The sequence below is a fragment of the Erythranthe guttata genome, chromosome 5 (genome assembly GCF_056151865.1).
Source record: "Erythranthe guttata isolate IM_541 chromosome 5, IM_541, whole genome shotgun sequence".
NCBI classification, from domain to species: Eukaryota; Viridiplantae; Streptophyta; class Magnoliopsida; order Lamiales; family Phrymaceae; genus Erythranthe; species Erythranthe guttata.
Window position 1 is genome coordinate 6,277,614 of NC_142537.1, and position 18,317 is coordinate 6,295,930.

Consider the following 18,317-nt stretch of genomic DNA (forward strand, 5'->3'; position numbering starts at 1 on the left):
AACGTTTAGCTGCGGGTAAAAAAATCATTAAAAAAAAGTCAACGCCGGAGACCGGCGGTCAACGCTGGAAACCGAGAGCGGAAAAAGCAGACCAGAAAAATAAAAATCGAAATGTCAACGCCGGAAAACGGCGGCACAAAAATAATTTCAGAAAAAAAAAAAAGTACAAAAAAAATCAAAATTTGATTTTTGTGGTCAAAATTAATTAAATTGGGGTTATAATTAAGAATGGTGTAAAGGGTTTGAGGTAATTTTGTCATATAAATTAATTGTTTATTTATTTATAATAAATATTAAAGGGATGTGCTTATTGGCGAAAGAGATATAACTCATGAACCTAGAATAGTAAAGATGGTTGGTGAGGAACTTATGCAAAAAAACCCTTAATATATTGATATAAAATAAAGTTTCTTATTTTGTAAAAGAAAATTAATTTATTATTGAGATAATAAAAATATTCGGGTATTTTTCTATACATATAAAATATAAAGAGAGAATAATATTTTTTTTACAATTATTATGATACAATTATGGTAATTATATTTAACTAATTATTAATCTTGATTACAAGAATACGTTGTTTTGATTAAAATATATATATGTTATTTGGACTCGTGTAATATAATAAAGTATTTGTGGGTAATTTGTATTTTGAGTGTTTTAGTAAAGAAGCAAACAAGATTTTAGAGTGCGTTTGGATGGAGGGATTTGGAGGGGGATTTCATTTGGGGAAGAGATTTGAAATGACTCCAATTTGGAGTCATTTGAAATCCACCTCAATTGCTCCCAAAACAACTAAAAAGGAGGGGTGTGGATTTGAAATTCCTTGTCAAATCCCTCAATCCAAACAAGTCCAAGAGATTTGTTATTATGGATTTGTTATTATGGATTTGAAATCTCTCCTCCAAATCCCTCCATCCAAATGCACACTTTGTGTATGTACTTTTTTAAAACATCTTATAAAATGAAGGTTACAGTAATTGATTCTGCGCAATGCAGGGTTTGTACAGGTTTTGGTCACTATGCTAATGAGTGAGGCAACACACTCCGGAAGAGAGGAATGAATCTCTTTGCATCTCTCAGTGAAGAAGTATGTGAAGAGTTTGGCCAACTATTTGTTAAGAAGAAGAACCAATTGTGAATCTAGCTAGATACGATGATTATGAGAAACTATATGCTATTTCTCACGGGATTGCAGTCAATGTTACCACACCTTATGTAACACTTGAGTATTCTGAATCTCTTTGGTCTTCCTTGACTAATTTGAAATACTTCAATTCTACTTCTTTGTCTAGAATAGATGATATATTTGAAGAAAAAAGAAGAATTGTATGGTGAAGAAGAACTGAGATGCTTATACAAAGAACCGTACAGTGACTGATCACAGGATGAAGAAAATAGAAATTTTTGACTCGTTGAGTAAAGAAAACTGGAAATTTTCTCACTAAAAAGGATGTGGAAATGGTTAAGGTAAAAATTGACTGGTACAATGAACAATCTTATCAATTATAAACAAATAAAAGGAGGACAAGTTACATATGAACAATCTTATCAATTGACTGGTCAAACTCTGTGATGATAATCTAAGAGTTGAATTTGACAAACTCTCTTGTTATTTGTATGATGCTATCATCGTTGTCTTATGACATGTTCAAGATTTATAGAACTGTTATCAAATCTGTGAAAACATTGTATGCCAAAGTTCACATACTATTGATGTCGAGATGTCGCATAGGAAAATGGGTCACACCAACTTCAAAAACATTCACGTGTTGTATAAATATGACGTTGTAAAAGGAATTCCAAGTCTGAAATTCAATGATGCATTAGTGTGTGGAATGTGTCAGTAATGCAAGTAAATCAGTGTGTCACACCAGGTGTTACAACACTTTGGAACTCAAAGATGTTTGGAATTATTGCACATGGATAACATGAATTCAATTGAGGTAGAAAGTAAGAGGGGTAAAAAATATATTTTTGTATGTGTTGATGATTTTTCTCGTTTCTCATGTGTCTATTTCTTAAAAGAAAAAATTGATACCTTTGAAACTTTTAAGAAATTTCACAATCTAATATGTAATGAGTTCTCTCTAGAAATAACTGAAATTAAAATTGATTATGGAAAAGAATTTGAAAGTTCCTCTTTCTCAAACTTATGTGATAAAAATGGCTCTTTCATGAGTTTTAATTACCATAAGTAATAAATGTCACTATAATACCCTTAGTTTAAACCATCAAACACCTATTTTCTCTCACTTTCTATTTCTCCACATCCCCAACTCTTTCCTCCCCCATCTCCCATCACGCTTCTATTTTTTGTTTTTTTTTTTCTTTCTAGCAACCGTTGCCTCCCTCTCTCTTTTCTCTCTACACACGTCGAATCCGTCTCACACAAGGATTCCCTGCCCTCCGATCCACCAACAGTCGCTGCCCAATATCTCCTTCCTCAAACCGCCACCGCCGCTACTCCTTCATAATTGTGCTCTCTCTAAATATTGCAATTTATGGTGGTTTGGTTTTATGAGACGATATTTTTCTGGTTACATCATGAGCAACTTTGAAATTTCCAAAAGACAAAGGGAGCACATCAGCATATAAAAATTATAATAGAGAGTCATTTTAGTGAAGTCAATTCACTATTGCGGAGAGTGAATTTTGAAATTTCATTATTAAATCCACTATTGCGCAGAGTGGTTTTCGCCATTTCTATTTATTAAACCCGATATTTGTGCAGAGTGGATTTTGACATTTCCATTTATTAAATCAACTATTAACGTGAATATTAAAGTGGATTACGTTAATTTCATAATGGTTTTTGATAAATTTCAAACAAGTCTTGCTTTTTAGTTAATAGTTCCAAATTTTTGCTTCCAGGGATTAGTGGATTTCAAAATTTGGCTTTCAGTAAATATTGGATTTCAATTTTAGTGAATTTCATCTTTTGGTGAATCTGATGTTAAAATAAAAAAAAAACCAATTATTAATTTTTGCAACGAAATAAAAAATATCAAAAATTAAAGAATGGAAACAACATTAATTGAAACGAAGCATTATTTTAGGGAGAGATTACGATAGAATCCTAAATTTGGGTGATCTACGTATCTATAAATCTTTCAATTGATTTTCCATAACAATTCAATAGTGCGAATTTGGTATTATATTAGAGGCTATTTGATAAACACCACCATTGCATTTTGACTTCTTGATAAATCCAATTTTAGGAGTTGATATTTGCCATAAATCCAATCAATCCAAAATACCCTATATGCCCCAATTAACTATTCCAAGAAATTAAAAAAATAAATTATGTTTATATATTCAAATCCTGCTCCTAATTTATACTCAAATTTCCTCAAAAAATTATGGCCTCAAATCACGCTCCAAAATTTATGCCCCAAATAACGTTCACAAATCAACTCGAAATATCTCGTTTTTATTTCTTTTTTTAATTTTCAATTTTTTTCGTAAGAAGAGTTTGATTTTGTTAAAAAGAAGTTTATTTTTCGTTTTTCTAATTTCGATTTTTTAGTTTTTATACTTCTATTTTTTAAAGTTAAATTTAAAAAATGGGCAAATGGCAAAAATGCCCATCATAGGGGACTTAAATGCATTTTGGTCCACAAAAAAAACAGTCTCTCAATTAAGCCCATCCCCATGTCTTTAGTCTAAAATACCCTCGATAATATAATTCTTATCAATTCCACCCATTATACTCTAACTTCCTTAATATTACACATTGACCCCGAATTTAAACAAATATATCACATTAACCCCCAAAACTTTTTTTTTTTCAGAAAATAATTTTTTTTCTGAAATGTTTTTTTTCCGGCCAGATGCCGGCGTTGACTTTTTTTTTTTATTTTTTTGAAACTTTTTTTTTCCTGAAATTTTTTTCCGGCCGGTCAACCACCGTTGACCGCCGGTCTCCGGCGTTGACTTTTTTTTATTTTCTTAGAAAAAAAATATTTTAATTAATATTACTGTCTTGGCTACTAAATTATTGTCTCAGACAGTAATATTACTGTTTGGGACAGTAATATTATGAATATTATTTTTCCGAACAATAATATTATTAATATTATTGTCTAAGACAGTTAAATTACTGTTGGAGACAGTAATTTAACATCCAAGGCAGTAATATTAATTAAAATTATTTTTTTTAAGGAAAAAAAAAAAGTCAATTAACAGTTAAATTACTGTCTCCGACAGTTAAATAACTGTCGGAGACAGTAATTTAGCAACGAATACAGTAATATTAATTAAAAATATTTTTTTTAAGAATAAAAAAGTCAATTAACAGTTAAATTACTGTCTCCGACAGTTAAATAACTGCTGGAGACAGTAATTTAGCAACGAATACTGTAATATTAATTAAAATATTTTTGAAGAAAAAAAAAAAAAAGAGTCAATTAACAGTTAAATTACTGTCTCCGACAGTTAAATAACTGCCGGAGACAGTAATTTAGCAGCCAAGACAGTAATATTAATTAAAATATTTTTTTAAGAAAAAACAAAATTATAAAAAAAAAAAAAAAAAAGTCAACGCCGGAGACCCGGCGGTCATCGACCGGCCGGAAAAAAATTTCAGGAAAAAAAAAATTCAAAAAAAAAAAAAAAAAGAGTCAACGCCGGTCAACGGCGGCGACCGGCGGTCTCCGGTGGTGGCGGGTCAAAATTGAAATTAGGGTTAAAATTGGTTAATTGATGAAATTGGGCTAAATTGGGGTGTAAATCATGAAATTGGAGTTAAATTGGGTTTCAATGAATTGGGGGTAATTTTGGTATATATAAAAGGATTTTCCTTATTTGCAAATAAGTTTGAATGAGCTGGATTTATTTGAAAGACAAAAAAGTTGGATGTCCCTCTTTTAATTAAGTGCCCTTGTCATGGGCCTATTTGCCATTACCCCTTAAAAAATAGTTTTTAACAAATTAAAATCCAATATAAACTTGCCAAAAACCACTATGTGATTATAGTATCTATATATAATATAAAAAGAGGATCTATGCCCTCAATGATTGACATTTGGCAAATGATGATGTCATTTGTCAAAATTGCTTAGTTGGAGTTCAATTGATTAGGTGGATTCTGCAATTGATTAGGTGGCATTTTTATTTATGGATGTTTTTAAGTTTTTTCCTATTTTACATTTACACAATCATTTAATAATTACCACATGTATATATATTATTTCCAAAGTTAATATTTTATAAATTCGAAATAAAAAAATCTTATTTATATTTTCAGTATTTCAAAATATATTTATTCAAATAAATTCATGAAACTCAATTGTTTTACGAATATTCAAATAATTTTCATAAAAAAATATTTTTTTAAATACTAAAATATTAAAATAAAGGAATATGTTGTTGTTGTTGTTTTTTTTTTTTTTTTTTTAAATTTGCAATATTTTAGAATATTCGAATATCCATTCCATTAAAAATAATAATAAAAAAATGTTTTAGTTTTTAATTGAAGTATTTAATAATTATACACTATTTTTTTATATAATTTTTATTATACCATATTTCAAATTAAAAATAATTATATTATTTAATAAATATGCAATGCACGGTGGATTAATTCTAAATGCAGTAGTTGGTTGTATATTTGGAAAACACTATTTAATATATAATATGGTCCGAACTATAAAACGGATTATGCATTATAATTATTAATTATTATTTCAAATTAAATATCAAATCACCAATATAAAGGAATCTTTAATATTCCAGGATTCCATCATATAATCTTTGATTGATTTAATTTATACTTTAATTCAAAATTGAATGGTAAAAACTAAAAATCGTATCTTCATATTTAATGTTTTTATATTGCAATATTTTTTTCCACAAGTTATTATATTTTTTTGGGGTTGTTTCCTTTATTTGTTTGATTTGATTTCATTTACTAATATATAAATCTTTTGAATTTTTAATTTTTCCATAGAATTAAGTTCATTTTCAATACTATATAAACCCCTCAATGTTCATTTCATTTTTTTCTACCACCATTCGATTACAGAGTGCACAATGTTCGTATTATACAGTTTCATATTACATTTTTTTTTTATCATTTCTTATAAATTATTATAAGTATATATGCATAGTTTTATATTCATAATTAATTTTTTATATACATAAATATGTTGAAGTCAATACTATACTAAAAATATGTTGTCAGAATTATTTTAAATATGTGCATTTTTCTTCTTTTATTTTGTGTTGGTATTATATATTTATGTATTCATAATTGTTTTATATGTTTCAACTCCATTTAATATTTGTATTTAGTTAAATAATAACATGTCATATGCTTTATGTATTTCTTGCAGATTATTTTCACGAATCCAACTTCGACCATACATAATTCATCAACACGGTTTGCTTACATTTTTTCTTTACAATTATTTATTTTATTACTCAATATTTTCTTATGATATGAATATTTTATAATGTAGTTTTATGTAGTTTGTTTTGATTTTTTTTTTATTTACATATTTGCATTATTAACACAATTTGATATATTATTTTATTTTTTTGGTTATGCAGAAGTGAGAGAAATGGGATCAAAGGGAAGTTTTACTGCAAAATTATTATAGTGAAATTGTGGTAGTTTTACTACTAGGCTTATCTTCCCTTCTTTTTAATAGGCTACAAAAATATGTGAAACTATTTGTCGCACTAATTATTGATAGTAAATAGTTTTAAGATGATATATTATTGCAAGCAATTAATAAAAGTCTTTCGCATATACATTATGTTGTTTGTCTACTAATTCAATTTAAAAGAATCTATTACATTAAATGCCATATTATAAAATTTATTTTGTATCCTTATTCACTTGATACTGTTTCAATGAGAATTACGATTTTCTTACATTCCCTCGACATTCAATCATTGTCTACTTTCTTTTTCTTTTATTTTTGTCATGTTTGGTGTATTATTAATTCATAATCTTTGTTTCGTGTAAAATCTTTGTTTGATCTATCTTATGTTTTAGTTATTTGTTTTGTTTTGCAAATATAGATAATGTTTGGACACATAAATGGGTATTGTGCACATATTTTAATCTATGTGAATAAATTATATATGAATAATTTATAAATTTTATATTTTTCTATTATTACATTATTATGTTTTATAAGTATAAAATTATTCTTTATATTAATTTGAAAGATATAATTTGCATAATGACCGGATTTGTTTTACCAACTAAAATAAATGATTGATTCAGATTTTTAGTTTTTAATTGGTTATATTAATGGTAATATTATAATTAATGATTCAATTAACTAAATCTCATTAATAGTTATTGAAAATTATAATAATAGAATAATGAAAGTGAATGATTAATGTTTGATTTGGATAGTATAATTTTACAGAATTACACAATGTTTTCAATCCACAAATTCCGTCTTTTGTTACGTTGTAAATAGTAATACAAACATGTGTTTTTTTTTTTAAGGGGAATCTATATAATATATGAAGAAAAAAGCCACAATTAAGGATTGTCATTTCTAATTTTTACCCCACAATTTTCATTTAATTTTCACTTGGCATCATAATTTCTTTTAATTACTACGTATATACCTTTTTGTCCAAGTGTTCATTTTATATATGTAGTTTCTTTAAATATATGCATATCCACGCATACACTATACCTAAATCAATAAATAAATTATTTTCTATTTCATTTTAACATTTTAATTTATGACTCAAAAAAGAAAGTTTTCAAATTTTTTTATCTATACACATAATTGATTCCTATAACCAATAATCAAAAAATCACTTTCTATAAACAATAATTTATATCCGGTTTTTAATATTAAGAATTTGAATTATTATGTTAATAACCAACATTTCCAATATAATATACCAATCACGATTTTCGATTAATTTTTTACTACAATCAATCATCAATCAGTCCATAAATTTGAGCTATTAATTCCCTAATTATGTTAAATTGTTAATATCAATTTATAATTTAATTGCCTAACATGTATAAATCTGAAAAGATCTTTTTAACCACATCTAAAAAACACTATAAATACTCCATTATTTCACTCATATTTTTATATCGCCGGCTCATAACCCATCGGTTTTTTTTTGTTTGCTTTGTTTTCATGATTTATTCCCCTATTTTTTTCTCAATCGAATTTTTATTTGTTCATCATAAGAACATTAATTGGAGTTCGATGTTATTTCTTTTTTCTTGATATTAATTTTCATTATTTGTTGTTATTTTTTTTTCATTCTTCTAAATTTGTTTCCATTTCATTATGTCTTTCTTATTTTTCGTAAAATACGTATTGTGTAGGGATGGCAATTTGACCCGCCCCGATGGATCCCCACCCCGCCCCGGCCCGAAAAGAAATGGGGCGAGTATGGGGATTGAATTTTTTTTTTTTACCGGGTATACGGGGATGGGTTTACCTATACCCGCCCCGTACCCGTCCCCGTACCCGCCCAGTATTATTTATATATATAATATTTATTTATTAATTATTATATTAAATATAAACAATTAAATAATAGTAATATATTAAATATTAATTATAAATGAGGATTTTTAGGTTTCGATTATATAATTAAATATTAATATTATAATTAAATATTAGTTTATTTATTGAAATAAACCTTTAAATTATAAGTAGATTGCATATTTATTTATTGAAAAAAAAAAGGGAAAAAAATGGATGGGGATTTTTACCCGCCCCGATATCCGTGGGGATTTTATGGGGCGGGTATGGGGATTCTTTTAATACCCGTGATGATTTTTGATGGGGATGGGAATTTCCAAAGCGGGATGGGGATGGAGATCGCAAAACCCGCCCCATTGCCATCCCTACTATTGTGGTTTGTAAATATCATAATATTCCGTTATTATTTTTATTGTTTTTTATTGTGATTAGTTATTATTTTTATTCTTATGTTATTATTGATATTTTTTCTTATTGTTATATTATTTTTATTATTGTTGATGTTCATTTTTTATTGTTAATCTTTGTTATTCTTTTTCCATTTCTTCTTTTGTTTTTTAGAATCTCGACAAGGTGTGTAATATACCACAAAGCTAATCATTAATAACTCGACAATGAGTTGGTTTACATCGACAATGCTATATCCTGACAAGAAGATTATTCAATTGAAAAGTGTGGTAGACAAACTGTGATTCAAAATATTTATGCATTATATTGAGCTTTGTAGTGTGTTTTTCACATAGGTTGGATTTTGGTAATTTCAAATGTTTATACTTATATCAAGCATTGTAACTTAAACCTTTTTATGTCGTATACAAATATCTCTTTTGGCGATGCAAGATGCATCGTAAACATGCAATTTTGTATAAGTTTCCAACTCTATTATTATATAAAATTTTCGATTATGAATAATCAATTATCGTAAAGTTTTGGACATGATTTCAAAAAATATTATATTTTTCGTCAATTATTATTTAAATATATTATTGTGTTTATTTGTTCCATATTTGTATTTGTTAATGATTAACTAATAATCTAATATCGACACTTATCAAATTTCTTTATTCATTCGAAATGTCGGATTTGGCTATCATTTTTGGTTTGGCTAAAAGTTTAACGATCGATGTATATTAAATGATTATTTTCTTATCAACATGTAATTTACTTAATTATCATGTACACTTCAAGTATAAAACTCTTATCCCTTGATCACGATTTGAGATTATTCTATCATTTTTACGATTTAATGCATGTGCATTGCATGTATGGTGAGGTTAGTTTTAATGCATGTGCATTGCATGAGTGGCGGTATGAGTATCATTACAATTAGTATTTATATCATTAGTATATGTGTTAATATGAGTATATGTATCAGTATTTGCATTAGTATAATAATAATAATAATTATTATTATTAATATTAGTATTAGTATTAGTATTAGTATTAGTATTAGTATTAGTATTATTATTAGTGTTAGTATTAGTGTTAGTATTAGTGTTAGTGTTATTGTTAACATTAGTATTAGTATTGATATTGGTATTGGTATTAGTATTAGTATAAGTATTAGTATCATTATTAGTATGTGTATAAGTATGTGTATTAGTATTAGTAGTAGTACGTGTTAGTAATGTGTTAGTATTATTATTGGTAATAGTATTAGTGTTAGTAATGCGTTAATATTATTGTTAGTATTAGTGTTAGTATTAGTATCAATATTAATTTTAGTATTAATATTAGTATTAGTATGAGTAGTATTAGCAGTATTAGCATGATTATTAGCATTAGCATTAGCATTAGTATTAGTATATAATGTGAAACACTACTTTAATAATTAAGTTTATGTTAAGGATCTAAGTGTATTGGATGAGGTAGTAGTACCATTTGGGTCAGATAATATATCCTATTTTTTATATCACAATTTTTGCATTTTATATTTTCTTTTATTATCTTTTTTATATCGTTACTTAAATCAAATGGAATTGCTATTGTTTTTAAAAAAAATTAGATCATATCATATTATAGATCAACTATTCAAAGTTTTCGTTCGATTATTTTATCTTAAACATATTTTTCATTTTTTATATTACCCTTATGCATCGCATTAACGTCTTTTTTTATTTTAAAAGGTGTTTGATTTATCTCACGGACGTGTTTTAGTCATTAAAAATTTGTACTTAGAATTAACCTCCGTGCATCGCACGGGTGAATTACTAGTTTCATTTAGAAAATTCAATATAAACTTATCGAAAATCACTATGTAATTAACAAAAACCACTCTGTAATAAATGAGAATCACTCTGTAATTTATGAAAACCACTATGTAATTAACAAAAATCACTATGTTATTAACAAATTCCATTACAAAATCGACTGTAAACTTATCAATTAACAAAAATCACTCTGTAATTAATGAAAATCACTATGTAATTAACGTAAACCACTATGTAATTAACGAATTTCATTACAAAAACCCGCTATAAACTTATCAAAAACCACTACATAACAGTACAACTAGGTGACGGCAAAACAGAGAATTTCGCACCACAGAGATCAAAAGGGTCTATTTCATTGAAATTTTTTAATAAAAAAATATACAAAGAACACCATACACCACCAATGTCGAAAACATATCCTACTATTACTTGAACAGGATGAAACATTTTTTTATTAGAAAAGAAAATCATAACATATATGAGACGCAAAGAAAAATAAATAAAGAAATTAGAAAATCAAACTTATAATGGAAATCATAACATATATGAAAATAAAAAATTCAAGCACTCTAATGGACTTTTTGGACATGACACTAAACCAATATTATAATTTATTTTGCACTAGATTCAGGAAAAAAATGTATGGCTATGTGCTAATATTCTGGTTTTAATTAATTCAACATACAGTAGTTTTTCGGGTTTTTTTATTCTGTATGATGAGAAAAAGATGGCAACTAGGAGAGGGGAGAGGCGGCATGGGTTATGGACGGAGATTAAGGACCGAGATTTGTGGGGTTTTAATTATGAAAAAGATATTACGTTATGCATTCTTAAGCGTGCGATAGGTTTTGGATTAGCGTAAGAGTATAATAATGAAACTTAATTAATTTTAATTCATTAAAAACGATTTGGATTTATTTTAAAATCTAGAAGAAAAAATATGGACTCCTTGTAAATGCCCATGTATAACCAGAGGGTTTTGTCAAATAATCCTATTTTATTATGGAAGGGGTTCTCTCAAATATGGGATTTAAATTTGGATATATCACTGTACCAAAATTGAAAGAACGGATTTAATCAAATAGCCCCCGTTTTTTAAGGGGTTTTTCTGCATAAGTCCCCAACCAAACATCTTTATTATTCTAGGTTTAAGGGTTATATCTCTTTCACCAATAAGTCCATCCCTTTAATATTTATTATAAATAAATGAAACATTCATGTATATGCCAATATTACCCCCAACCCTTTATACCCAATTCTTAATTGTAACCTCAATTTAATCAATTTTGTCCACAAAAATCCAATTTTGACCACAAAAATTCAATTTCGACTTTTTTTTTTCAAATTATTTTTTTTTTGCCGCCGGATTCCGGCGTTGACTTTTCCATTTTTTTTTTCCTTTCCAGATTTTTTTGCCGGTTTCCGGCGTTGACTTTTTTTTTTTTTCGTTTTTTTTTTTTTTTGTACATCCGCCGCTAAACGTTGACCGTAATTGTGCTGTCACTGACAGTAAATTAACGTAATTATACTGTCAATGACAGTTAATTAACGTAATTGTACTGCCGTTTGACAATACATTTATGTAATTGTTCTGCCATTGATAGTAAATTAACGTAATATTATTTTATTTTTATTTTTTTGTTAATTTTTTTTATTTTGTTTGATTTGTTGACAAGTCAACGTAATTATATTACTGTCGTTGACAATAAAATAACTGTAAACACAATAATATTACTGTCAACAACATCAATATTATTATTTTTTTTGGGTTTTTTGTTTTGTTTGAGTTATTCACGGAGTAACTTAATAATATTATTGTCTATTATTGTAATATTACTGTAAACACAATAGTATTACTGTGGTTGACGGTAATATTACTGTTGTTATAGTAATATTGTTGTCAACCACATCAATATTATTATTTTGTTTGGATTTTTTTTTTTTGTTTGAGTTAGTCACTGAGTAACGTAATAATATTACTGTCTATTATTGTAATATTATTGTCGTTGACGGTAATATTACTATTGTTATAGTAATATTAATTCTTTTGACTTTTTATTATGTTTACATTTGTTGAACGGTCAACATAGTAATATTACTCTAGGGGTCATTAGCAATACACCCCTCCTACAGATAAAAAATAGTGATATGTCCATACCATAATTCTTCCTTTGTTAAAACCCCCCAAAATATTTATTTCAATCTTACCCTCTAGTACCTATCACAATTTTTTTTACAAGTATCCAGTATTTTCAAAATCCCTATTAATGAGGCACCTAATCCCGCTAATTAGGCTTAATTATATACTTTCCCTAATAAAAATGCTCCTAGTATAATTGATCTCAATTATTCCTTTATTTCTCTCTTTCCATAACAACAATTTAATTCCTAAAAATCTGCTTCCAAATTCCTAAAAAATTGCTACCAAATCAAAAAAAAAATATATATATTTTCGGACTTTATTTTTTTATTTTTTAGTTTTATATTATTTTCGGACTTTATTTAGCCATTTTTTATTTATTTTTATTTTTAATATTTTTTAATAAAAATGTTATTTTAATTTTTTTTACTTTTTTTTAAATAAAAAATTGAAATTTTTTTCTCGGCAGGTTTGCAACGCCGAATATGACTATAGTTGAATAAGACTATATGTGACAATAAACTGTAGTCATATTTTTTCTTTATATTGTTGTTATTTACATTTTGAACTTAAAAATTCCAATTATATGGCATAGTCATGTTTACCAAATCATATAAAACAACGAAGATCCCATATTACTTACGAAAACAATTCAATCAACATCCACACAAAAAATCACAATTTGAATCTTGTTATTAGAAGTCAACTTGAAAACGAGAACAATAGTCATATTCGAATATGACTACAGTCATATTCGAAAAATACATACATATGACTATAGTCATATTCGAATATGACTATAGTCATGTTACTACTGCTGTTGAGATTTGGAAAAAAAATCGAAAAATACATAAATAAAAATAGAAAAATAAGGAGAGAGAGAGAGAGGGATGGAGTCGACGAGGTCTCCATACACAAAATCACCCTGGCATATCTTCACCCCAAACGACCCTCCATACTTCAACACAATCATCAAGGTTGACGACATGATGTGCAACACTACAAAAAAACATGAGAATGTGACTACTATGTGAATAGTTCTGCTGAATGAATCTGCACTATTCTGTAAATGCAATTCACATAATATTATGTGAATTCAATTCAGCCACAACAAACACATTGAAACTTACACTAACATATCAAGTAACGCAAAAAAAAAATTACAATAAAATTACACTAACATATCAACTAACGCAAAAAGAACAAAAGATTTACACAGTAGTCACAACGTGACTCTGTAAATCGATATAAAATTTTCAATCAGTAACGATCCTTTACATCCAATTCGGACGACCCCAAAAGAAACAATAAAAATTCGGTTCTAAATACCCATATGCACGTATGTGAATACACACACTACAACCCATCCCCAATTACGAAACCAACAAAATTATAGCAGAGCCTCTGACCTTCAAACAAAGCTTAACTCCGGCAATGAACACAAAAGGGTTGAACGGCGACGATAGATCTATTCTCACCTAATCGACTTACGTCTGACTGAAATCACGCCTGTATATCAAAGAGAATCACGTCCGACTATAATAAAGAGGAACGGTTATGGAAAGATATCGTGATTAAATATTTGATTTATTATAAAAACTGTTAATAAGGGTACTTATGTCTTATTACATTTAATTGAGGGGGTTTCACTAATTAAGTTTGGGATGTGGGTTTGTGCAAAAGTCTTAAAAGTCAATTGGGTTTTACTCATAATATTTTCCATTTGAAGGGGGGATTGCATATTTCCCCATTACTCTATTACACAATAATAATAATAAGTTTTGTTGTGTTAATATTACTGTGCTAGAGATTAATATAGCAATATTGTTGTGTTAAACTGTAGTTTAGTTAATTTTACTGTGTTTAACAGTAATATAGTTAATATTACTGTCAATCACAGCAATATTGATGTTTAAACGAAAAAAAAATGTTACATAAAATAGGGAAAAAAAAAGTCAATGCCGGAAACTGGCGAAAAAATCTAGAAGACAAAAAAATAAAAAATCGAAAAGTCAACGCCGGAATCTGGCGGCAAAATTTTTTTTTTTTTGAAAAAAAAAAGTTTTGGGTCAAAATTGAATAATTTGTGAAATTTAGAGTCAAATTGAGGTTAAATTAAATTAAGGATAAAATTGGAGCATATTAAAGTATGAGGGGCTATTTTAGTCTTTTACAAAAATCTGAACCATGTGTGAACTTATTTGTAAAGGAGTTTTCTGTCTGGACCTTTTTATGAATAAGTACCCATTGATGGGCTTATTTGTAATCACCCTTTTTTTTTAAATTACTTTCACATCAAATCTCGGCAATCAGAATCATAATCCACTGTCTCTATATCTTTTTTATTATTATTATTATTATTATTATTATTATTATTATTATTATTATTATTATTATTATTATTATTATTATTATTATTATTATTATTATTATTATTATTATTATTATTATTATTATTATTATTATTATTATTATTATTATTATTATTATTATTATTATTATTATTATTATTATTATTATTATTATTATTATTATTATTATTATTATTATTATTATTATTATTATTTAATTTTTTTTTTTTTTTTTTTTTTTATATCCTATTTTCTCTGAGGTGTTCTTTGAGAAAACCCTTTAATTACTTCTTTTGATGGGGAGAGGTCCACAATATTTTGCTCCATTTGAAAAAACCCACACCCATTTTCAGCTATTATTTTTTTCCAATTTTGCCCCCACCCACCACATCATCATTGTGTCACGCGTTTCTTTTTTTTTTTCTGTTTTCTTTTTTGTATCAGTTTTATTAATTGAGTATGAAACATAGTCAATTAAGGAAAATCGACTATAAAACATAGTCGATTAAGGAAATTCTTTAATTTTATTGATTTTTTTTTTTTTTCTTTTTCTCTATCAAGTATATTAATCGCCTATAAAACATAGTCGATTAAGAATCTGCTACTAAAATTAACAAATCACAACTGCAAAAAGTACAAATCAACTATATTTACAAAAATAAAAAATATATACAAACATTATAATTAATTTATACAATTGGAATCAATAAACAAACAATAAACATCTGGTTAATCTTGTATCCATTTCAATGCAAACTGAATCCTAACAGATTCCCTTTGATTCTCGTTTGGCAATCTGGACAAACTCATGGGATGCCATTCTTTGTGATTATCTTCGTCATCGTCGTCTGACGATTCCATCAAACTTATCGGCTGCCGTTCTTTTCGATTATTACTGTCATTGTACTTTGGCAATTCGGACAGAGTTATCCGATTCCATTCTTTTCGATTATCGTCATAAATCTCCATTCTCACTTCCTCCAAATCTTGAAACCACAACCCGCGTGAGCACCGTTCTTCCTTTCTAATTTTTCTCTTCGTTAGAATCTTCCACACACGCTTGATCCTTTTCCTCTCCCCTTTGTCTCCGCAGAGGCCGTCTTCGATGTATCTCGGACGACAAATACTAAACACACCATTTAAAAGAAATGAAATCGAAGATAAAGGGAGGCAACCGAACTTCAATTTCTCCACCACAACCGATGCAGGTTCCAAATTAATGTTTTCTCGAATTACGTCCCTATCACGTTTCCGAGAATAACGATCAAAACTCAGAGAAATTTCAGATTGGCTTAATGACTTGAGCAGTTCATGTAGCTCAATGAACCACGAAGAAGCATCGTACGAACGGTCATATGTTAGATCAATATCCGAACTCCATTCGGTGGAAGTAACAGTTGCAAAAGAGATGGATGGGATAAAGTCTCCATCATATCCGAAAGTGGTTATGTTTGGGGCGTCAATAAATAGCTCGATTCCTTTCATTCCATCACAACCAATAAATCTCAACGACTCGAGGCTTGGGAATTTACACGACGACAAGTGTTCCAATGGCGATTTCACACCGCAAAAATTTAAATCCGTGAGATTGCGAAACAAATCCAATCCTTTGTGGAACCAAACATTGCCATCATCGATACAGATGGTTTCAAGAGACGGGGTGTGGATTTCGATCGTACAAAGTTCCTTCTCAAAAGAGGCCGGACGATACACATCTTCTGAAAAAGAAAAGTACTTGAGATTGTGAAGATTCTTGACGATAATTTTTCTTAACATTGTACATACTCTGATGTCCAAAGTTTCAATCGAAGGACAACATGAGATTATCTTCTCGAAAATCCCGTCCTCAATCGAGACTCGTTGGAGACTAAGTGATGTTAGATTCTTGAGAGGTACTATCCTTTCAATAGCCTTTCGGTCCAACACGAATCCTTCCAAATGCAAATCTTGGAGATATTCGGCTTCAAAGACTACGGAAGGCAGTTCTACAGAGGGCAATTTTAATCTACTACGTTTCGAACGATTACGAAAACAAAACTTCTTGACGCACATGCTTGTGAGTATTCGAACCCATTCTTGAACAAGAGAAACAGATGCACAGTCGAAACTGAATACCGACATACAAACATGAAATTCATCCACGCACAGTCCTTGATCACGATACAGTTGTAAAGTGTTGCTCACAACGGAGAGAAATTGATGCATGTTTCCTTTAAATTTGGCGTCGGAAAAATCGAGATTGGGGCGAGTGCACCAAATATAACGCCATGATTTGGACAATACAGAGGTTCGGACAGCCTCTTCTTGGGACAGCCGATACAGTATTCGCTGTCCCAAGATCTCTTGTGGTAACTCTAATATCTTGTCCATGGAGTTTGAACACTCTTCCCTTTTTGCCCTTTTTACCGTTTTCATTGTTACGTACTGCTCGAAAGATTTTGATGCAAGAGTCGACGATTGATAAACCCTAACGAACGAATTTATCAGGCGTCGGACCTTTTCCCTGTTAAGATCCCATTGTTACAATAGGTAGATTGCACGAATTTTGTTTTAGTGCAGACGTATTTTCCTTCTTTAAGGATTCTCAAGTATCTAGAGAAGATCCCATTCGCACCTTCCATGTGTACATATATGTGAAAAAATAATCAAAGTTATTATTTATTATATTACCCTTGTATGTGATCGTGATTCCATTCTTAATTTTATCGAGTAAACTGCAAAAAGTATCCACGTGCAATCTCTAAATAGTAAAAAACCCCTGTGATAAGTAAACTAGCAAAAACTCCCATGTGAAATTTAGTCAAATGCAAAAACCCCCCTGGTTGACTTAAGTGTGGCTCACTCGCGCGTTGCGCGACTGGTAGTTGGTTTTCGGACGTGAAGTGACGAAATTGACCCTAAAAATTTATTTATATATATATATATATATATATATATATATATATATATATATATATATATATATATATATATATATATATATTCATTTGAATTTGATTGTTTAGAAACTAAAATATCGTTAAAAAAATTGTAAATAATCAAATTGAAAAATTATTAAAAATTTGTTAATCAAATTCAATATATAATTTTTTAAATACATAATAATGGAATTTAAGTTTTCTTTTGATGT

General features: G+C 28.4%; 1 protein-coding gene across 1 annotated transcript; it reads right to left on the reverse strand.

Annotated features, from left to right (window-relative positions):
• Nucleotides 1-15,916: 15,916 nt before the first annotated feature.
• LOC148770503 (putative F-box/LRR-repeat protein At4g15060) lies at nt 15,917-17,602 on the reverse strand. The gene has a single exon (XM_088817877.1). It carries the CDS (start codon nt 17,600-17,602, stop codon nt 15,917-15,919), a length of 1,686 nt encoding a protein of 561 aa, XP_088674003.1.
• Nucleotides 17,603-18,317: the final 715 nt, after the last annotated feature.

Bases quoted from the DNA above. Each gene is read 5' to 3' on its own strand.
- LOC148770503 (XM_088817877.1), bottom strand. From the start codon at position 17,602: ATGAAAACGGTAAAAAGGGCAAAAAGGGAAGAGTGTTCAAACTCCATG.